This window comes from Danio rerio, chromosome 16 (assembly GCF_052040795.2).
Source record: "Danio rerio strain M-AB ecotype USA chromosome 16, GRCz13ab, whole genome shotgun sequence".
Lineage (NCBI taxonomy): Eukaryota > Metazoa > Chordata > Actinopteri > Cypriniformes > Danionidae > Danio > Danio rerio.
The window spans coordinates 26,523,058-26,546,546 of NC_141036.1; the positions used below are offsets into that span (position 1 = coordinate 26,523,058).

The 23,489-nt window shown below is 35.6% G+C and overlaps 4 protein-coding genes across 5 annotated transcripts; all 4 read left to right on the top strand.

The window, feature by feature from the left end:
* The first annotated feature begins 8,231 nt into the window (after nucleotides 1–8,231).
* Nucleotides 8,232–10,142, top strand: apoa4b.1 (apolipoprotein A4 b, tandem duplicate 1). The gene is given in 4 exon segments (NM_001079861.1): nucleotides 8,232–8,267; nucleotides 8,372–8,426; nucleotides 8,961–9,111; nucleotides 9,192–10,142. Coding segments are annotated over 3 exon segments (768 nt in total). The 5' UTR covers nucleotides 8,232–8,267; nucleotides 8,372–8,386; the 3' UTR covers nucleotides 9,769–10,142.
* Nucleotides 10,143–11,377: 1,235 nt separating this feature from the next.
* On the top strand, nucleotides 11,378–13,574 carry LOC100005908 (uncharacterized). The gene is made up of 4 exons (XM_087286998.1): nucleotides 11,378–11,591; nucleotides 11,690–11,745; nucleotides 12,898–13,042; nucleotides 13,121–13,574. The coding sequence occupies exons 2-4, from the start codon at nucleotides 11,706–11,708 to the stop codon at nucleotides 13,476–13,478; spliced, it is 543 nt and encodes a 180-aa protein (XP_087143124.1). The 5' UTR covers nucleotides 11,378–11,591; nucleotides 11,690–11,705; the 3' UTR covers nucleotides 13,479–13,574.
* A 2,216-nt stretch (nucleotides 13,575–15,790) lies between these two features.
* Nucleotides 15,791–17,146, top strand: apoa4b.3 (apolipoprotein A4 b, tandem duplicate 3). Its single transcript, NM_001386381.1, is given in 4 exon segments — nucleotides 15,791–15,839; nucleotides 15,941–15,996; nucleotides 16,110–16,260; nucleotides 16,344–17,146. Coding segments are annotated over 3 exon segments (768 nt in total). The 5' UTR covers nucleotides 15,791–15,839; nucleotides 15,941–15,956; the 3' UTR covers nucleotides 16,921–17,146.
* A 383-nt stretch (nucleotides 17,147–17,529) lies between these two features.
* Nucleotides 17,530–19,015, top strand: si:dkey-7f3.14. 2 transcript variants are annotated; one of them, NM_001386351.1, is given in 4 exon segments: nucleotides 17,530–17,986; nucleotides 18,092–18,147; nucleotides 18,334–18,481; nucleotides 18,574–19,015. In NM_001386351.1, coding segments are annotated over 3 exon segments (411 nt in total). In that variant the 5' UTR covers nucleotides 17,530–17,986; nucleotides 18,092–18,107; the 3' UTR covers nucleotides 18,797–19,015.
* Nucleotides 19,016–23,489: the final 4,474 nt, after the last annotated feature.

Below are 23,489 nucleotides of genomic sequence, written 5' to 3' on the forward strand. Positions count from 1 at the left end.
TAATTATGATGCTTCTACTATACAAATTGTGTATTTTCTACCCCCAACCCTACACCTAAACCCAACCCACAGAGGAAACGTTTATTTATTGTTTAAAAGCATCTTTACTGTCACAAGCCCCTATGAGTCTGAAATAAAACAAGTACATACACAAAACCATGCACATTATTACATCAACTCAGCCACAACCTAAGTACACAAACAAGTCTATATTTGTATGCTTGCGCTGATCTTTCTATATCAGATTATCAGATATCTAATCTGTTCATCAGTGGAGACACTATCATGGCCGACAATAGTCAAACTGACATGTGCTTGCCTGCACAAATTAGCACAATGCCAATCTGTGGATGACGTCTAGACATCTGGCAGTGCAAGACACAGCTTGTTACAAACAAACTGCTTGTGTATTTGTGACAGTAATATACTCATCCTTGTGTGTGCGCTTCACTGGCTGCCAGTACAACTGAGAATGGATAAACAAATGTACGCATATACATCTTTCTTCAATATTCCCTGCTGCTTTGAGCCAATAATCAGAAAACTAACAGCCAGCAACTGCCATAAACTTTATTCCTCTCACTCCAAATCAAACAAAGCATAAAATTTCTGTAAAAACACACACAAAAATTAAATAAAACTATTTTTTAAACGATAAGTTGTTCTTTATAACATAATTGAACATTAAAAAGATCATTTAAATCTTATGAATAGTAAAATGATCAATTTAACCATAATTTACTTTCAACTGAATAGTATTATTCACAAGCTTACACAATAAAAAAAAGGTTGCGTTGTGTTAACCTAATGTTGGGTTTCTTTTTAAAACTCATTTTAATTTAAATTTTTAACTCAACTTGATGTTTTTTTGACCCAGCATTTGGTTAATACAACACTGCATTTTTTACGATGTATATATTGACAAACTTATCAATCAATTCTTCAGTGTCATTTTAGAGACTTTTACCAATTTTAACCCCTAAAATTAGCAGTCATTATAGCAGTCAGCATTATAAGACAAGTGTAAAACATCCCTGTACAGTAATTAGGGGCGGACTTAACTAATAAGCAAGGTAAGCACCCGCTTAGAGCCGCGGGAAATTATAGGGCCTTGACCAAAGCCAAGAATTGCCTAAATTAATCATATAGTTCATTTAATAATTGTTCTATTATATGTTGTAAAATCTGTCTATAGCCGTTAGGAATTTAACCTTATTACTTCATTTTAAAATCAGGGGCCCTCATGAATAGTGGAAAAAATCTACTCACAAATATGGCTGTTTAACTTCACATATGGTTAGTTTGTGAACTTGTTTTTTATTTTGTGAATTTATTGTATTTAATTCTTACATTAAGAAGATAAAGGTTCCACTTAAAATATATTTTAACATGCAGTTTGTCCTAAAAATTAAAATCTACAGAGAAAAAAATAAATAAATATATACACACATTTGAAGACAAAATTATTAGTCCCCCCTTTGATTTTTTTTTTCTTATTTAAATATTTCCCTAATTATGTTTTACCTAGCAATGAGATTTTCCCAGTATGTCTGATACATTTTTTTTCTTCTGGAAAAAGTCTTATTTGTTTTATTTTGGATAGAATAAAAGCAGTTTTGATTTTTTTCAACACTATTTTAAGAATGATATTATTAGCCCCTTTAAGCAAAAATTTTTCCGATAGTACGGAACAAACCACTGTTATACAATAAGTTGCCTAATTACCCTAACTTGCCTAGTTAATATAATTAACCAAGTTAAGCCCTTAAATGTCACTTTAAGCTGTATATAAGTGTCTTGAAAAATATCTAGTCAAATATTATTTACTGTCATCATGAAAAAGATAAAATAAATTAATTATTAGAAAAGAGTTTTTAAAACTATTATGTTTAGGAATGTGTTGACAAAATCATCTCTCTGTTAAACAGAAATTGGGGGAAAAACAGGGGCTAATAATTCAATTTGTCTAATAATTCTGACTTCAATTGGTAGTCTCTCTCTCTCTCTTTCTATATATATATATATATATATATATATATATATATATATATATATATATAGAGAGAGAGAGAGAGAGAGAGAGAGAGAGAGAGAGAGAGAGAATGAGAATGTTTCAATGCTTGGGCTCCATACCTGAAATTGCTTAGAGCCCCCAAATCACTGATAGTAGTTATTATCAGATCTATATTATTATCTAAATCTTTAATTAGCCGATTACATGCATGGCGGCAATTCAGTCCAGTGGTATTTAGACATATTAAGACATTCTGCTTTAGTTCCAACAAAGAATGACAATGGGGAATGATTTGTTTGATGACATGTTTGTTGGTGTCAGTCAGCTTTGTTTGAGTTATTCAGAAACTGCTGATCTATTGGCATTTTCACACAGATTTTACAGAGAATGTTCAAAAAGTGAGAGAGAAAATAGAGTTGGCACCATCGCTGATGATGGCAGACTGAGTTGACATGAAAGCAGCAGTACCTTAAATAACCACTCAACACAACAGAGGTCTGCAGAAGAGCATTTCTGAAATTACAAAACATCAAAACTTGTCAAAACAAGCTAATTGGAAATATCAGCCTAAATTTTCAGATATCCAAAAAAACATGCTTAAACAATTGACTGCAGTTTCTAAGTTAAATGAATACTACAAGGCACTATGATGATACCAATAACATTTGTTCCTTTTCACACTAATGATATTTGCAGGGACATATTATTGATGAATTAAGCAGTGTTTCTCACTGGAGGACCACTAGCTCTGCACATTTTCCATATCTCCTTAAACACACCTGATTTAGATCATCAGCTCATTAGCAGAGACTGAGGCCGTACTCACACTATGTACAGTTGCCTCGAACCAGGCCAAAGCACACTTGTACCCCCTCCCGTCTCCCCCGCTGGCCCAAACTCAACATCTGATTACAATCAGGCCTGGGCACGCTTACGTCACCGATGCTGCGCTGTTCAGTAAGTGCTCTCGCTCAGCACAGTGGAGATTTCTCTAGTTATATTGTTTAAGTCAGGCAGGGAGAACATGCAAACTCCACACAGAAACGCCAACTGAGCCGAGGTTTGAACCAGCGACCCAGCGACCTTCTTGCTGTGAGGTGACAACACTACTGCGCCACTGCCTTGCCCTCATTGAACAGTAGGATTGATTAATAAATCCATATGAAACAGTCCCTTAAAAGTCACGTCTCGCTTTCAGTTTCGGGCTTTGGCGCATTTTGCACTTACACTACAAGCGTACTGCGCCAAAGCCCAAGTGAACCGTGCTCAGGCCCACCTCTTCCAACCGGGCCAGGGCCAGCCAAGTAAACCGTGCCTGAGCCCGATTCAGCGCACTCACACTTCTCAAACAATCCGGGAAAGGGCCTGGGCGCGGTTCGGATAGCATAGTGTGAGTAGGCAATGAAAGATCTGTAATGGGAATGAAATACAAAGGAAACATCTAAAACATACAATGTTGGTGGTCCTCCAGGAACGTGGTTGAGAAACACTGCAATAAAGGATTGTTTTTTGTGAAGTTTTTTGCACCATTTATAAATAAATACCACAAAACAATGTAATATCTCCATATGGACAACTTTAATGGTGGTCAGTTTGCTCTGTAGCCTTTTTTTGGGTGGTGTTAAACTTGTAATGTGGTGCACTCGGGTTTGGTTTGTTGGGCTTAGATGAGCAGTTCGGTAGATGATTTGTAGACCAAGCCCTACCTTCTTATAGTCATCTCAAAGAAAGAATCTAAAATGTACAACAAAACATGCTACAAGTAAATTATTTCAGATTCGCAAAAATGTAGACAGTGCCCTCTTGTAGGTTTGTCATCTGAAACGTGCAACAAAATGTACACAGAGCAACCTACAAGAATGACCTACAAGAATGAGCTCCAGGAGCAGAAGAACATGCATATAGTGAGAAAGGTTTGGCTGCAAACCAGCTGCAGATGCAAGCTGAGCTGCATGCAATGCTTAAAAATGCACACATCTAACCCCACCCCTAAAGCTGATTTTCCACTTCACACGACAAGCGGCAGAACGGAAAACTCAGATCCGAATAGAGCTGCAGATACATTGAAATATTTGAACTACCACGACTAGACCGAATGCGACCGGCTAACCGGATGTGATGAATTTCAGTATCACCCAAGCAGGTCCATAAGCGTTTTTATTTTATTTTATTTATTTTTTTTAATCAGAAAAAATTCTATATTCAAAAAACACATTTCTATTCAAAAATGAGTAATACATTTTTTTATGTTGTCTCCACATTCCCTCCAAAACTTTTGGCGGTCTATGAGTCTCTAGTATTCATTTATTCAACCATGGTGAATGCACAGAGAATAAAGGCTCTTGCTTTTGCACAGCGAGCTCTCCCATGGTGCATGACAAAACTGAATATTCTGTGTGACTGCCTTAAGGGGGCGTATTCTGACAGTCGTGTCCTAAAGTCGTGTACAGAGGAAAGGTGGCTTAACCGTGCCCATCATAGTGACGTCACTAACTCTATTGAAAGCATTGTGTCTGATATTGCATGACTTAGCTTGCGTATGCAAGTCTGCAGTCAGATTCTATTGCATGTTGTTTCAGCCTAATCTCACGAAAAAACGTTGAAAATGTGCAAAACGATTTTATATTTTGTCGGTTTAGTGGCTAATTCAGATGACTTAAGTTGTATGAAAATGTGCGATTTTAAAAAGGAGGCATGGCACTCAACACTGCCCCTAAACCCAACTGTTTTTGGTGGAATAAACAAATCTTATAAATTCATATGAACTACACTCTAAAAAATATTGTTTAGACCAAACAAAAAAATAAATAAATAACGCAATAGTTCGCATCAATATATTCAAGTAACGACATTATTTGACAAAATGAAGTTCATACAACAAGCTTTATTATGTTAGCTTTTTCCTCTTCAGAGGCATTTCAATAAAGCTCCACTTTTTAACTATAAATAACTATTTTTTTTATTAAAATGTAAAATAAATCCAGTGTTATGTACTTAATTACCATAATTATACATGCAAGTTTTCATGTTTAGAATCTCAAATAAATTAAAATAGTTTTGTATGTTTTTAAATTTACTGTTCATGTAGTTGCTTGTAAGAAATACATCCAACATTTTTGCTTTGCATTAATTGCTATTTATTTACAGTTTTCCAGTATTTTGCAAAACAAAAAATGTGCACTGTCTCATATAAACAGTCTGAAAAATAACAAAAAACATCAGTGTGTGAACTTAAAAATACAAAACAGCATAGAGTGCAACATAAAGAGCAAAATCTACTTCGAAATAGAGATTTCAGAAAATAATGTTCTTGAGATGCATTACTTTTGCACTGGGCTTCAGTCCATCGAGTTCGAGAAACTTCACAAGTATTTTTAAGATCCTTGAGGTAGCTTAGATTTAGAGCCTATTATGCCCGTCAGCAGAGCAGAGTACCTTGAGATATCCATTCCATTTAGGATTCTTATGCCCTCAACCATAATGGTTTCCATCTTGTAGTTCAATTCCATAGTAGACTGATCACCAGGGATGGAAATTGTCATCACTTGCCTTTCAAGTTCCTTCTCAAATTCTTGTGTAATCTTGTAAAACAAGAACATTTTTTTTTTCAAACTAAACAACAATGCTAACATCAACTGTATTTACCAGGAGTAGCCAACACTCTAATCAGCAATTTAGAATTTTTAAGTTACAACAATGTATTAAACTATGTTGTGGTAACAGACTTCTTGAGTTATTTTTCACTAAATCAAAAAGTTACAAATTTCCATGAGATTGTGTTGGTTGTTCAGTGTTTCTCAACCACGTTCCTGGAGGACGTCCAACACTGCATGCTTTGGTTGTCCCTTTTGTCTGTCACACCCATTACAGGTCTTTCAGTCTGTGCTAATGATCTGATGATGTGAATCAGGTGTGTTTGGTTAAGGGGACATTGAAAATGTACAGACCTGGTGGTCCCCTAGGAATGTGGTTGAGAAATACTGATGTAGTTGACACTCCAGCCAGATAAGAACAGCAAACAGAAGCTACAATTATAGCAGTCTGTTCTTAATTGGTTCCGTACGTTTTGCATGTCTTTCTTATTTGTCACACAAAGATCAGTTAATGGATTTCTGTAAATGTGTCGATGATCTGAATCAGGTATGTTAAGCAACGAAGGCATACAAAATGTGCAGGGCATGGAGGCCTGAGGACTGGAATTGAGAACTACTGAATTATAGTGACATTTGGATGGCTGTGTCAGAACTGAATATTTGAAGAATGTTTACAAAAACTTAAATGTATGACAATAATTATTAAGGCACTTCTGAAGGTAATAGCAAGTTTTAAGTGGCCAGTAAATATATGCAAACATTAATAACTTACATGGATATAGAAAACAGGACTGAATAACAAATATATTTAAGATAACTTTACTGTTGTAATAATAATATTGATGATGATAAAAAGAGCACAAAAATCTAACATTGTGTTTGATAAGAGTGACACAGATTGCATGTTGTTGCTCTTAATCCTCAAGGCTACAGTAAATGTTTATGTGTGGAGGAAATCAGATATGCAGTTGAAGTGTTGTAAGTGGACTCTGCCCCTCCACGCTGGCTGGACGACGAGAGAGGTGTGCCTGCCGTTTGGAGGGGCTTGAACAGAAAGTGAATACGAGCCAACTGAACTGAACTATAAAGTCCACACTATGTTAAAACAGCAACTTACACATGCTAATTAAAGCAGAACACAACTGATCTTGTACACAGTACACAAAACATATACTCAAATTATTATTCAGTTAATACAAACATTAAAATCATCCAAATCATAAAAATGGCAGGCGTGAACTTACACAAGTTGCCCAATTTAGTTCTCCGGTAAGAGTTATAGTTTATTTTATAGTTTGTTAATTTTGATACAGTAAATTGTGCCCTATTTTACAGATGTTTCTAATAATAGTAATAGTTTATTTTATATAGCGCCTTTAAAACTTAATTCTCAAAGTGCTTTACACAAAAAATACAGATATAAAACAGTTTAGAAAAACAGTCAAATTTAATCATTCAAGATAAAATGTTCAAAATTGATAAAACATTTAAAATTTCGCACTAGTCTCAAAAGCATAGATTTCTATTTACTCATACTTGACTTCTGTGATGCACAAAAATGTTTATGTTGATCAAAATTAATTAAATCACTATTATTGTAATGAAACAAAAATAAACCCCCTAAAATAATTGAAATGACATACATTTAAATTTTTAAACTTTTTATTTCACCAACATTTTACTAATAAGAAGCAAAACATCATTTGTAAATAAAAATTTGTAAAAATTTCTCCATAACAGATATTATAATCCCATAATAACCCTAAAACTAATACCTTCATAAATAATAACAATAATAATAAAAAATGGGGGGATTGTCCTTTGCATATATCAACATACGCTACTGTATGATGACACTGTTATGATAAACATAAAAACATTTTTCTTTCTTTCTTTAGTTGACTTAGTATCAAAATAAATTAAATAAATAAGTGAAGGCAGAAAGACAATGCAGCCACATGTGCAAGACAACTGCCCCAATTTACCCTTAGTTGAAAGTTCACGTCCATCTGAACTAAATATTGTGGAGGCACAAAGGTCATGACTTTATATTATTTAATGAAAAATATGAACATTAAGAAAAACTTCATACAAGTTTCCCACCCTCTTGATTTCAAAAATCACTCATTTAAAAACGTGAAACTACTTAAAGTAAATCAATCACTTATACTCAGTAAATTACAGCAAATAGACTGTAAAGATCTAATTCCTTTTGCGCAATTTCATTTTTAAAATTGAGGTTAACCCTTTAACATGCAGTACTCAAGAAAAAAGATTGTAACACAAATTTGATAAATATTATACTGATAAATACTGTGATATCCTATGATAATGGTAACCTATGGATAAAAGGTCAACCAGGTGGTTACAATGCCTGTTAAAGGGTTAATGCTGACGGTTTTGTATGCCATATAATACCTATTGAGTCTGTGTTTAGAGAAAGTAAAAATAGTAATCTCTCTGACATTAATTTGTATTGAGCCTTAGTATCAGTCAGTTCAAAGGACAGCATCATGTGACCGCAGGCTGAAAGTGATGGTGGGGGAGCGCCACTGACAACATGGCATTGGAAGCTGGACTTTGATTTTTTCTATGGATATATATAGCCGACTGTCCTCACTAAAGCTTACTGGACTAAGCAATACCAGTGGGACTTAAAGGTAATTTAAGCTTGACAGACTATGACTGAAATGTATTATGCATATAAACATGCACCGTTTAAGACATTTTAATGCAAATAATTAAAATCATTTCTCTTTTTTAGCAAACAACAGTGAAGATGAAACTGTATCTGATACTTGCCTTTGTGGCATTCACAGGTAAATCCTCTTTTGGTTTAGATTTTTTTAATACATCTATATGTGTGTATATAAAATGATATAAATGAAGATGGTATCACTTTATTTTGATGGTGGATTTACTGCATCTTAAGTTCACATTGGAGCCTTGAAAATTGTTTTAGAATATTTTTTAGAGAGCACTTATAGGCTTTTGCATTCTTTATGTTTATTTGGTGTTACTTTGTTTAATGGTACCTTTTGCACATTTTGTTGATTCTAAGTTAAATGAAATGCCAAAAATTATCACTAGAGTATTTATAGATTGTAAGGTTAGGGTTAGTGTAAGTTACATGGAGAGGAGAATGTCTGTTGGTGGAGCAGTGTCAGCAGTTATTAAGCAGTCAGCTAATAGTCTAATGAGAATTGCAGTTATTGGTGCACTTTCTTCTCGGGTTCAGCCGTTATATAGTGGTTATATATATAAAAGAAAAAACTCACTTGAATGTTTATAATTGGTGCAGATTTGGAAATTGATTGGGGAACATAGATTTAATTATTTGTATTTTTTACCAGGCTGCCAGGCCAACCTATTCTATGCTGATGAGCCCAAACCACAGCTGGAGCAGCTGACAGATGCATTCTGGAGCTATGTTTCCAAAGCAACACAAACTGCAGAGGAAACCGTCAAGATGATCAGAGAGTCTCAACTGGGTCAAGAAGTCAAGTGAGTCAAAATCTTCCTGCTGGACATCATTATTTAGAGTATTTCTGTATGAAACTCAAATGTTCTTCTCCACCTCACAGTGAAAGACTGACCCAGAGTGCTGATATGGCCAGTGAATACGCCGTCACCCTCAAGAAACAGGTGGATCCTCTGACTGAAGAGCTGATGAACAAAATCACCAAGGAGACTGAAGTGCTGAGGGAGCGTCTGGGCCAGGACCTGATCAACGTGAGAGAGAAACTCGAGCCCTATGCTGACAACATGAAGAGCCAGATCCAGCAGAGAGTGGAGGAGCTCAGGGCGGCCATGGCTCCGTATGCTGACTCCCTGGATTCTGAAACCCTGAAGGCCACTCTGCTCCAGAAGAGCGAGGAGCTGAGAGGAAACCTGGAGCAGAGCGTGAAGGAGCTGCAGGCTCAGCTGGAGCCCTACACTGCTGAACTCAAGGAGAAAGTGGACCAGCATCTGCAGGAGTTCCAGAAAACTGTGAGTCCTCTAGCTGAGGATCTGCAGGTCCAGATTAGAGAGAGAGCCCAGATTGTCCAGCAGAGTCTCACACCCTATGCTGAAGACCTTAAGGAGAAGCTGGACCCCTATGCACAAAACCTAAAAGACCAGCTGATCTCTCTGTACGATTCTTTCACCAAGAGATATTAAATGCTCAACAGACTTCTTCCTACTGTATGTCACTAACAGAACTGTTTTTCCTTTTATGAGTTTTTTTTTGACTCTAAAATCTAAGTCTCCAATTACTGTGACCCAAATCACACTTCTAAACAACAACAAGATCTTTTTGGGTCAAACACTAATATACATAAAGGAATTGGGGATTGGTTTTGTTCTAAAATACAGTTGTTTACACATTAGCCATCCCACCAGATGCAGAAATTTCACTCACTTTCTAACTGTTGTGTATTTATTAAGCAACTCTTTATTACTTCTGACAGAAAATGCTTTTCTTGCAAATGTATAAATGCCAAGTGTATCATTTGTCGTATTTATGCAACAATAAAACACCTGCAATTTATTAACACAGTGCTTCTGAGCATTATGTCCACTCAACCCACACATGTAATGCATTACAAGTGACTTTGAATCATAATACATTTTTAAATATTACATTTCTAGCTCTAAAAAAGCACAAAGACAACATTACTTCTTTTTTTTTTATCAATGAAATACCCCATGACAAGATTACACATTCCTAATGAAAGCACCAAACAAACAAATTTATTTCTAAAAATAAATGAATAAACGGTTTAACAATCCTCGGCTTCTTAAAAGTTTATCATTATTTAATAAAAAAAAAAATATATATATAAATATATATATATATAAAAAAAAAAAAATATATATATATATATATATATATATATATATATATATATATATATATATATATATATATATATTTCTAAATCTTTACTTTCTGTTATATCAGCTTTGCATCAAAAAAGGTAAATTGCAATGCAAAAAATTCGTCTATACAGTTGAAATCAGAATTATTAGCCCCCCTAATTATTAGGATTTTTTTTCCTTCTTTTTAAATATTTCCAAATGATGTTTAACAGAGCAAGGAAATTTTCACAATATGTCTGATAATATTTTTTCTTCTGGAGGAAGTCTTATTTGTTTCATTTTAGCTAGAATAAAAGCAGTTTTGAATTTTTTTTATACCATTTTAAGGTCAAAATAATTAGCCCCTTTAAGCTATATTTTTAATAAAATATTTTTTTTAATAAAATATATTTTTAATAAAATAAATCAGTTATTAAAGATGAGTTACTAAAATTTTTGTGTTTAGAAATGTGTAAAAAAAATCTTCTCTCCAATAAACAAAAATTGAGGGAAAAAATATAATATAAAAATTTAAATATAAAAAATAACTCAAAAAAAAAAAAAAAAAAACTATTTGTAGTACTCTCCCATTAACTGCACTTCAAATAAGACATCCCAGAAATGTCAAAAAGACCTATTAGGGACTAGACATCCATTGTGGTAGTAATAATTAAGGTTTGTAGAATTCAAATTTGGCATTAGAAATGTTAAAAAAAACTGTATTTCTGAATGTCTGTACATTTGCCAGAAATACTATTTAAAAGAAACTATCAAATATAGACTCGTGCAAAAATCAAGGTCATCTCAACTGACGCATAATAAAGATAAGATAAGGTTGAGAACTTTCCAAAGGTGGAACTTACAGTCATTTGTGGTTGTACTTATAGTATGACAAATCATACATTAACATGATGTCTGTCTGTTCTTTGTTATCAGTACTGACGCAGATGTGTGCAGTAACTCATGCCCATGGTCTTTTCAAGTGACGTCCAGATTACCCACACAAGAATATGTAGTCCCAACATATCCAGATAGGAGATACTCAAATTTATTCCCAATCCTGTATAAAAGCAGCTATGAAACAGCCATCTCCATACTTGCTCTTTACACTGGACAGTGTCAATTAAATCACACCAACAAAGGTAAGAGGAGACGTTCATTATTAGTTCAAAATATCAAATATGTTTTAATATGTAAAATAGCGTGCATTTCATTACATTATATTCATTTTATTTTTCAGACTAATCTTCAAAACCATGAAGACTCTTGCGGTCCTTGTATTGGCTGTTTTTACAGGTTAGATATGGAACTGGTGAAAAAAAAAAAATACAGTTTTGTTGTTTTAAAAAGCAAGATTCTAAAGCATATCAAATATATTTTGCACATAGTTTTGTAGACAAATATAAATGATGATTTTTGTATAATAATTATTTCTGCTAGAAATCCTGGTACCCCTAATATTATTCCTCTCTGCTCACATTTATTATGTGCAAAAACAAAAAAATCAAAATGAAGAGATCAGATGCAAAAACCTAAAAGCGCCACTTCTAATTTTCTTCTACAAAGAGCATTTTTTCAGCCTCTTATGTTTATGTTCATTTTTTTTTATTATTGAATGCTATGAAAATAACCTATTCTTTGCCATAAAGTGAAATTACTTAATCAAAACATAGGAGCCTGAGAAAAATGCTAAACTTAGAACAAAATTTCTGATGGCACTTAGAGGTTTTTGCATCTGAACTCTTTATATCATTTTATTCTTTCGATATCTCCGGTGTTCCAGAAGGCTTTGGGTAACACTTTATTTTGATGGTCCATTTGAGTATTAATAGACTGCTTAATATCTGTTGATACTGCTCTTTCAACAGACATTTAACTGAATATAAGAAACTTTGCAAGTACATGTCAACTCACACTATACCCCAACCGAACAGTCTACTTATAATCCAATAAGAATTAGTTGGCATGTAGATGCAATGTAACTTAAATTCAACAAATGAACCATCAAAATAAAGTGTGACCTGTATTGGTCCTTCTTTTATTTAACATTTACATGGTACTGTTTAGTTAAGTTTTCAGAGGAAGATTGAACTTTGTTTTCATGGCAAGAAGCTCTGTCTAGCCTAATTACATTCTCCCACCATCATTCCTTTAAATGTTTAGACAAAGTTCAGTTATATTCTCATAGTTGTCTTGAATAATTATAAAACCCCATATTTTTCTCTGTTTAAAGACTAACATTTCTATTTCCATTATTGTTTTATTATTAGTATAAGTAGTGTGTGATTAAAACATAATGATACTCCTTTCTTATTGTATTAAGATGCTATACATTTCAAGAATGTGATGTTAAAATGATGCTATTCCAAACCTGAAATGTCAAAAATGGCACTATGTTGCTCCAAAATGACGTTGAAATGATCTGATTTATTCAATCCCTAATGACAGGCTGCCAGGCCAACTCATCTAATTCCAAAGAGCTGCACAATCCTCGTCTGCAACCCTTCATAAATGCTTTCTGGACCTATATTTTCCAAACCGTAAATACTTCTGATGAAACTTCCCAAATGACCAGCGCGTCCCAGAATGTAGAGTAAGTTTACCACAAATTTTATTTGAAACAAAATTAACATTTTCTAGACATGAATTTAGTATTTCCCCTGTCCATTAGGCAAACACAGGCTCCTGCATCTGAAGACCTGATGACCAAAATCACCAAGGAGGCTGAAATCTTGAGGCAACGTTTGGAACAGGACCTAACCACCATGAGAGAAAAACTGGAGCCCTATGCTGACCATCTAAAGAGCCAACTCGAGGAGAAGGTGGAGGAGGTCAAGGCAGCCATGGGTCCATATGCAGGCTTCCTGAATACTGAGACTTTGAAAGGAAGCCTGGAGCACAGCATGAAGGACATGCAGACTCAGCTGGAGCCCTTCACTGCTGAACTCAAGGAGAATGTGCACCAATATATGCATGAGATGAAAGAATCATTTGTTGCTTCAACAGAAGATCTCAAGTCCCATAATTAACCTGAGTTATGTCTGGGTTCTCTTTTATAATTCTGCATTGCATTGCATTTTTCTTACACTTGTTTCTGTTAATACAGCAATAAAACATCTACCATCTGTGTAGGTTTATGTCTTTTATAGAAAACTTATTTTACAAATGATTTCTTTGCACCGTTTATTATTCCAGAATGTGCAACAAGAGGCGTCGTTTTTTTGCAAAGCATGCTAACTTTTAAGGCTCAAAGGGGGAATTTGAGCATTATTTATATTTTTGTCTGAGGGGAAAAAAAGATTTTCATGCATTCTGGCCATTATTTAAACACTACCATATCAATCAGTGTAATAATCCCCACCATTTCAAAACTATCTGGATGCAGCCTTTGTGACGCAAGCTAAGATTGTATCACTCAGCGATGCAATGTCAGACACAATGCACTAAATGGAGTGAGTGACGTGACTGTGGCGGGTATGGTCAGAGGTGGGATTGGGTGAGCGCATTAAAAAGCATTGGATGCAGCTCGGATTGCACTGCACCAGGTCTGCATCCAGACCTCTCTCCACGATTTACTAGTTGTAAACCTTTATGAGATTCTTTATTCTGTTGAACACAATAAATTATATTTTACAGCAAGATGTTTCACAGTAATTACACACTCAGAAATCTGTCATTGGTTTAGTACCTTTTTCAAAATGTACACTTTTGTACCATACAGGTGGACATTACTACCTTTAGGGTACACTTTTAAGGTGCTATGCATTTAGACATTTAGCTATTTATATGTACCTTAAAGGACCTGTAAAAAAACTGTACCTTTTGACAAGGTTACCACCCCAGTGAAAGATATTGTATCTTTATTTCTGGGAGTGTATAAGAAAAATACTACGGAAGTTGATGGGTACAATCAATCAGCATTTTTCATAATAACTTGTTTAGTGTTCACCAGAAAAAAATAAGAAAAACTCGAATAGGTTTTGAACAACTAAGGGCTAAGTAAACGATTAAAGTGATTTCATTTTTGGGGTGAACTTTGTTTTTAAGGATCACAGCGTAGTGCCAAAATACTAATTGAAAGTCACTTTTGATTTTAAAACATTGCTACAACACTTTCAAAAATAAAGGCACAGGAGCTGTCACTGGGGCAGTACCTTTTCAAAAGATACATATTTGTACCTGTAGAGTCCAAAGTATTACCTCGAGGTACATATTAGTACACAAACGCACCTAAAATGTATCTTTGAGGTACCAATGTGGACCCTTTAGCCACATATGTGCACCTTTTGAAAAGGTACTGCCCAAGTGATAGCTCTTGTACCTTTATTTCTGACAGTGCATGCTGTGTACCAATTGAAAATAAGTCATTACAGTTAAATCACCTATTCTTTTATATATTTCAACAAATGCATAGCTTGTAAATAGAACACTAACTCATTCATTCATTCATTCATTCATTTTCTTTTCGGCTTAGTCCCTTTATTAAGCTGGGGTCAGATGCCCTTCCAGCCGCAAACCAACTCTGGGAAATAGAACACTTAACTCGTATAATGAAAAGTAGTGACATTGCTCTCTAGTGGTGAAATATGCTTCCATTTTTTTGTAAATTGTACTACATAGCTGTGCTGAAAAGAGAATATATGATTAAAAATATACATTTCCTTACTGTAGACTAACCAGTCAAAATTTGTTATGGATTATTTAACATTATGTTCTTTTGGCATTATGTTAATGACATTCATGACATTATGTTCATATTGAGGTCCAGTGGCAAAATTACAAAATTAACCAACCATTGAATATATTACATTTAAAACCACTTATAACACCAGAATCACATCAGAAGCTAAATTTAGTATCTGTTTTAAAGCAGTTTTTATACAAAAGTAAAATGCCAACAGATCTGTCAGACATCATCTGAACACACATAACATTGTTTTTATTAATTTTTATTTATTTATTTATTTATAATCATTTGACTTTTTATTAGGTCAGTGGTTCAAATTACTCTGCATGGATTAAGTTTTTAAGATGGGCCTTAAATAATATGTTTTCCAGATCACTCATTTTGTGATATATTTAATAAATTGATGTTTCAAGAAAATTTAAATCCCTTTCATAACCTTTCGAGTGCTAACTCATAAAAACTAAAATGCAAAGTTCCACTGTTATCAATATCTGCTCTGAATCTGAAAGTCTGTGATGGTTAAAGGTGCAGTTCAGAGCATTATGATGTGGAGCATTGACAGCAAGGCACTACCTATTGGACTTTGGGTTTCCACTACAGCAGTCACCTCCCTGTGCTATACTGTATAAATACAGATGTGAAATATCCACCTTCACACTTGTTCCTCATACAGGACAGCATCAATTAAAGCACACCAACACAGGTAAGAGGACAGACTTACTTTCTTTCCATTTAAGGTACTGCTATAATGATGATTTGACAGAGAAAAAAACAATGCTGATGAAACATGTCATTTAATTACAGACTAAAAGTGAAGACCATGAAGGTTCTTGTGGTGCTCACACTTGCTGTGGTTACAGGTAAGAAACTAAAATTATAATTAAACTTTTAGCCTCTTCAAAATGTTCAGGCTTGATAAATTTAGTGTTTATTTACAACATCATTTAATCTGTTTAAATCTTTCAATCGACAGGCTGCCAGGCCAATATATTCTATGCTGATGAGCCCAAACCACAGCTGGAGCAGCTGACAGATGCATTTTGGAGCTATGTTTCCAAAGCAACACAAACCGCAGAGGAATCCATTAAGATGATCAGAGAGTCTCAACTGGGTCAAGAAGTCAAGTAAATCAAGAACATTTACCTGCTGGACATCATTATTTAGAGTATTTCTGAATGAAACTCAAATGTTCTTCTTTACCTCACAGTGAAAGATTGACCCAGAGTGCTGATATGGCCAGTGAATACGCTGTCGTCCTCAAGAAACAGGTGGATCCTCTGACTGAAGAGCTGATGAACAAAATCACCAAGGAGACTGAAGTGCTGAGGGAGCGTCTGGGCCAGGACCTGATCAACGTGAGAGATAAACTCGAGCCCTATGCTGACAACATGAAGAGCCAGATCCAGCAGAGAGTGGAGGAGCTCAGGGCGGCCATGGCTCCGTATGCTGACTCCCTGGATTCTGAGACCCTGAAGGCCACTCTGCTCCAGAAGAGCGAGGAGCTGAGAGGAAACCTGGAGCAGAGCGTGAAGGAGCTGCAGGTTCAGCTGGGGCCCTACACTGCTGATCTCAAGGAGAAAGTAGACCAGCATCTGCAGGAGTTCCAGAAGACCGTGACTCCCCTGACCGAGGATCTGCAGGTCCAGATTAGAGAGAGAGCCCAGATGGTCCAGCAGAGTCTTACACCCTACGCTGAAGATGTGAAGGAGAAGCTGGACCCCTATGCACAGAACTTGAAGGACCAGCTCGCTTCTCTGTATGACTCTTTCATCAAGAGAAATTAAATGCATTAAAGACTTCTCTTTTTTACCAAATTAACTCTTCACAAACTTCGAAATTTGACATATTTGATCCATGTTTTTTTCTATCGATTCATCCTATCATGCCATAAATTAAGTCTAGTTTCCTAACTGTGCAATATTCAATGTCCTTTACATTTGCAAATGTTCTGTTTTAATGTGTGGTGCTGGATATTTATTTAATAAAATATCAAATATTTTTCAGACAAAATGTTTGTGATGTTTACAAACGCCACACATTTGACCATAACTATCAATCATTCATTCATTCATTTCCTTTTTGGCTTAGTCCTTTTATTAATCTGGGGTCGCGAAAGGAGAATGAACTGCTAACTTTAGCATATGATTTACGCCGCGGATGCCCTTTCAGCTGCAACACATCACTGGGAAACACCCATACACTCCCATTCACTACGAACAATTAACCAACCCAATTCACCTATACCACGTCTTTGGATTAGTGGGGGAAACCAGAGCAACCGGAGAAAACCACGTGAAACATGGGGAGAACATGCAAACTCCACACAGAAATGCCAACTGACCTAGCCGAGGCTTGAACCAGTGACCTTCTTGCTGTGAGGCAATCATGCAACTCACTGTGCCACCGTGACGCCCAACTATAAATCAATAAAAACAATTTAACAGAATGGTGATATTCTTAACAGGTGTATATGCCACAACAAACAGCCATCATCTTTTTTTTAACCAAAAATGCTCCACAAAAAATGTATTAGAAAACAATTCTGCCAAAACACCATAATTTTAGTTGTGGCGCAATACTAAATACAGGTCTTTACTTGTTCTGAAGTGTCCATTGCTTACAAACACACACTGAGTTTTATGTTTGCTTTGAACGTGAGGATTTGTGGTGACAAAAAGTTCCAATCAGGACATTTTGATATGGAGTAATCATGAGTCACGCACTACCCACTGGACTTTGGGTCTTCATTGCGACAATCACTTCTGTTAGTATAAATGCAGATTAACAACCGCTGTTGATTCACAATTTAACTTCAGATGGGACAACTTGAGTTTAAACACACCAACGCAGGTAAAAATTTGATATTTTTTTAAGAGTTTTTTATTAATATTATTATTATATTACTTTGCTTCTATTTGATTTATATCTTACTTCATGTCTGTAATTTTCTTGCAGACTAAAACTGAAAATTATGAAGATTCTCCTGGTTATTACATTGGCGATGTGTACAGGTTAGACAAGACAAAACAAATTTAGCAAATAGTTTCATGGTGCTTTGAAAAAAGTCTTCACTGTCTTTCAATGTATTTTATTCACGCTATTCATTTGCATCTATTGCATATGCATTTTTTTGTGGATAGCAGAATATATATAAAAAAAGATTATATTATTTGAGCATTGATTATTGATATCTGCAGGTTGCCAAGCCAACCTTTTTGATGCTGATGAACCCAAGCCACAACTAAAGTTAGCTGATGTATTCAGGAGCTTTGTTGACCAAGCCAGACGCACTGCAGAGGAAACCATTGAGAAGATTCAGACTTCCCAAGTGGGACAAGAACTCAAGTAGGTCAAGATTTCTATTTTCTTTATAGAAATCTGCTACTAATAACTTCTAGTAAGATTTTTAATGTCACAAATATTGTCAATATGACCAGTCAGCACACCACCAACCTGAAGGAAACGATGGATCCTCTGATGACCCAAATCACAGAAGGTGCTGACATGCTAAAGAATCGTATAGAAGAGGAAATGAGCGTTGTAAAGTGTGCACTAAAGCCCTACATTGAAGCTGTCACCGATCCATTTGAGAAGGCAGCAAATCACATGAGAGAAGCTCTGAAATTTGAGAATCTGAAGGGGAGAGAAGTGAAGAGCTGAAAGGGAGTCTGGAGAAAAATGCAAGAACTGAAGACTTTCATAACTGCAATAACAATTGCTCTTTTCATCAACACAGAGTTGTACTAGAATCTTATTTGTTGTATATTTAGAAAGCAATGACCTGTTGAGATGTATAATGTAATGTAATGTATAAAATGTGCCTGCTAAACTACTATTGCTGTGTGGTAAATTAGTAAGCCCAATAAATCCTCTAGAAAAGTATAAATTAATTCTGATTAAGGTGACCAGATTTCTGAAATTAAAACAAAAGGTAACACTTTAGTTTAAGTGACAGTTATCACAATTAACAAGTGGCTTATTGCCTGCTTAAGATATTGGATGTTTATTTGTATTAATATTCTGCTCAATCTTAATCTACATCCCTAATTCTACCCAATACCTAAACCCAACTAATAGCTTACTAGATATTACAGTTTGTCAATTGCTAAAATCATAAAACCTATTGGCTGAACACAGTTCTTAGATTCCTGACCTCATTTAGCTAACTGTGCAGTAAGTTGTCAATACCTTAAACCAGTGGTTCTCAAACTTTTTTCACCAAGTACCACCAAAATTGTCTTTCCAAGTGCCACCATAATGACCAGTATTAAAATACAGTAGCGAAGTAGGCCTAATTAATAAAATTCCTGAATTTGCAGTAACTGAAGTTCCAACAAAACAACACAGTTCTGCTAAAAGGCATCTCTAGCGCGTATCTGCTCTGCAAGTGTTGTGTGCCTCTTCCTCTGGCTCTGCGCCAAGCGGACTAATATTTAACATCTAATGACATGAAAAATAAACACTCCCAGCTAGCAAAATTCATGTGGCTTAAATCCGGCCCACACCAGACACTTACATCCGGCCCACATACAGCATGAAATGATGACATTTAGGCGGTCCACTCTTGTTTGCCAGATCCGGGCCACAATTAAGCCATAGCAATGTCACATATCAGCCAGAACTCAACCAAAAGAACCAGAACTGACCCTATTCTGGGCCACAGTTTGCTTTTATTCTGGCCCAGATCCGGCCCACACCAGACACTTACATCTGTACCACATACTGAATGGAATGATGGCTCTAGGGCGGTCCGATCTTGTTTGTCAGACCTGGGCCACAAATAAGCCAAAGCAATACCATATATTAGCCAGAATTCAACCAAATGAACCAGAACTGACCCTACTCTGGGCCACAGTTTGCTTTTATTCTGGTCCATATCTGGCCTTTTACTTCTAATAATGGATTAAACATTGGTAAACATCAGTGAATTATATTATATCATCACAGGTTGTGCCTCACTTCATTTTGTTTGCTGTAATAAATAAACTTTTCAAGCAAAGTTCTTAAAAGTTACAGCAGCCCAAAAGAAAATTTATATTAAGAGGTTCAAGGCTATGAGTCCAACTAAACACTTTTCACCATGATGGTCACTTTAGTCAATGTGGTCCACATTTGTTTTAGGATAACTGGGCCACATTTTCCTCTGGGCCACTATAGGCTCAAATCCACATTAGCCAGAGCTTACTGTGCCGAATATTTGCCAAAAGTCACCCATATATGTTTTAAGATAACTGGGCCACATTTTCCATATCTTCTCTGGGCCACTATAGGCAAATGGCTGCATTAGCCAGAGCCCAGAGCTTACTGTGCCAAATATTTACTAAAAGTGGCCCACATACGTCTTAAGATAACTGGGCCACATTTGCACCTACACGTGTGAGCCACTTTAGGTTTAAACCCAGATTACCCTTAAATGACTAGGCCACATTTTTGCCAACTGTGGTCCACATTTGTCTTTCATCATTTGGGCCAAATATATAATTACCACATTGGCCACATTAGGCTCACATTCAGATTACACTTTGCCATAAGTGCCAAATCTTTGCCTTAAATGGCCCATATATGAATTTGAATCTTTGGCACCCCTTAGCCAATGTACAAGTGGGCCACTTCAGGCTCACATTAATTTTGTCTGGGCCGAAGGAATACCACATAACAGCCTAAAGTGGCCCACATTTGTATGCTATCTGGGAAAGCTTGATGTTAACCTTTTTTGATCACCTGCTCAAATACTATGTTTTTTCTGTTGCTTGTTTTTTTTTCTTTGGCTATATTTGGTTTACCACTGCCTATATATTTAAAACTTATATTTATCACTCAACAGGAAAACAATATGGTTTCATTAGTTGATGTTATGGTATTTACTGGCATAAAAATCATCTGCACAGCATTTATCAATCATAGTTCAGCATTTACAAATAAATTCCTTAATTCTAAAGTTCCAACACTAACAACGATGAATATGTACTGTAATATTTCATCACCTCGGAATTATAAAGTTCTACCTGCGTTCTGAATGATTTTGAGATATTGAGCTCCAAATTTTTTGCATTCCAAAGCAAAAAGTGCTATTTTTTTATTTTTTTATTTATTTTAAATAAAAAGTCTTAAAATGTAAACAACATCCCATTATGTAAATTTGTCATTTAATAAAAATATGTGAATAACTCAAGTTTGACAAAAATGTCAGATGGAACCTTATAGTTCTAAGATGACGATATGTATTGTTCATGAAAATATATTAACTAATAGAACCCTGTTGTAAAGTTTTAACTAAAAAAAATTGCTAGAATATTAGATTGCGTTGTATGTTAGATGACCACTGCACTTATATGTATATGGGCAAAAAAAATTAATCCAAATATATTGTCTCATACATCTACCCATCATCTGTCAACCACCACTTGTATCTATAACTTCTGGGTGGTCCTGCGTAGAATGCTTACAGCTATTTTAAGTCATATTTGTCTTTTACATACATGTATTTGGTAGATGCTTACATTGCATTCCCCATATTTTTACAGCATGTGCAAACTTTTGAAAAGTTTAACCCATGACACCAAGGGGTCTATTTTAACAATCTAGGCGGAGCAATGTCTAAACTGTACGCCACAAAAGCATTAAAGGCGTGTCCGAATCCACTTTTGCTATTTAAGGAACGGAAAAATACCCTCTGCGCAGGGTCTAAGAGGGTTCCCAGCTAGCAAAATTTATGTGTCTCTAGGACGGCCCACATCCCGCATGGAATGATGGCACTTTGGCGGTCCGGTCCTGTTTGTCAGATCTGGGCCACAATTAAGCCATAGCAATAATACATATATTAGCCAGAATTCAACCAAATGAACCAGAACTGACCTTATTCTGGGCCACAGTTTACTTTTATTCTGGCCCAAATCTGGCCTATTACTTCTAATTATGGATTAAACATTCGTAAACATCAGTGAATTATATTATTTCATCACAGGTTGTGCCTCACTTCATTTTGTTTGCTGTAATGACAAACATTTCAAGCAAAGTTCTTAAAAGTTACAGCAGCCCAAAAGAAAATTTATAATAAGAGGTTTAGGGCTATGAGCCCAACTAAAGCAAAATCTTTTCTCCATGATGGTGACTTTAGTCTATATGGTCCATATATGTTCAAAGATAATTGGGCTACATTTACCATATCTCCTCTGGGCTGCTTTAGGCTCACAGCCACATTAACCAGAACTGTGCCAAATATTTGCCAAAAGTGGCTCACATTTATTTTAGGATAACTGGTCTCCATTTGTCATATCTTCTCTGGGCCACTATTGACTTAAATCCACATTAGCCATAGCTTACTGTGCTGAATAATCGCCAAAAGTGGCCCACATATGGTTTAAGATAACTGGGTCACATTTTCCATATCTTCTCTGAGCCACTATAAGCTAACGACTGAATTAGCCAGAGCTTACTGTGCCGAATATTTGCCATAAGTGGCCCACATATGTTTTAATATAACTGGGCCAAATTTACCATATTTTTTCTGGGCCACATTAGGCTCACAGCCACAATAGCAAAAGCTTACTGTGCCAAATATTTGCCAAAAGTGGCCCTCATATGTTTTAAGATAATTGGGCCATATTTGCACCTATATGTGTGAGCCATTTTAGGTTCAGACCTAAATTAGTCTTAAATGACTAGGCCACTATTTTGCCCTTATTTGTCCTCTGTCATTTGGGCCAAATTTATAATTTTCCACATGGGCCACATTGGGCTCACATTCAGATTACATTTAGCCATAAGCGCCAAATCTTTGCCTTAAATGGCCCATAAATGAATTTGAATCTTTGGCACCCCTTAGCCATTGTACAAGTGGGCCACTTCAGGCTCACATTCATTTTGTCTGGGGTGAAGGAATACCACCAGTGCCGCATAACTGCCTAAAGTGGCCCACATTTGTATGCTGTCTGGGTTCTAAGCACACCAATGTGATCGAATGCTTCAGAGAACAGCCAATGCTGTGTGTTCATTTTATTCTTTTATTATTTAGCGATTCTTCTGCAAGCCAGTAGAAGGGAGTCACAGTACGGTACCACAGTTTGAAAAGGATTAAATTTATAAAACATAATACACTCTGAGCTAACTCAAACAATGTTAATTGGGAGACAAACTTAGGCATGGAAAAAAATACACCATAGAATCTATACTGCACATATACACAAGATACACTCTATACATATACACACATGATACACTATATACATATACACTGTATACATATACACACATGATATACTCCATACATATACATACATAATACATTACAGTCAGGGTCTGGGATAAAATAAACATATGAAGTTTCATTGCAAAACGAGATAAATCCATTTTG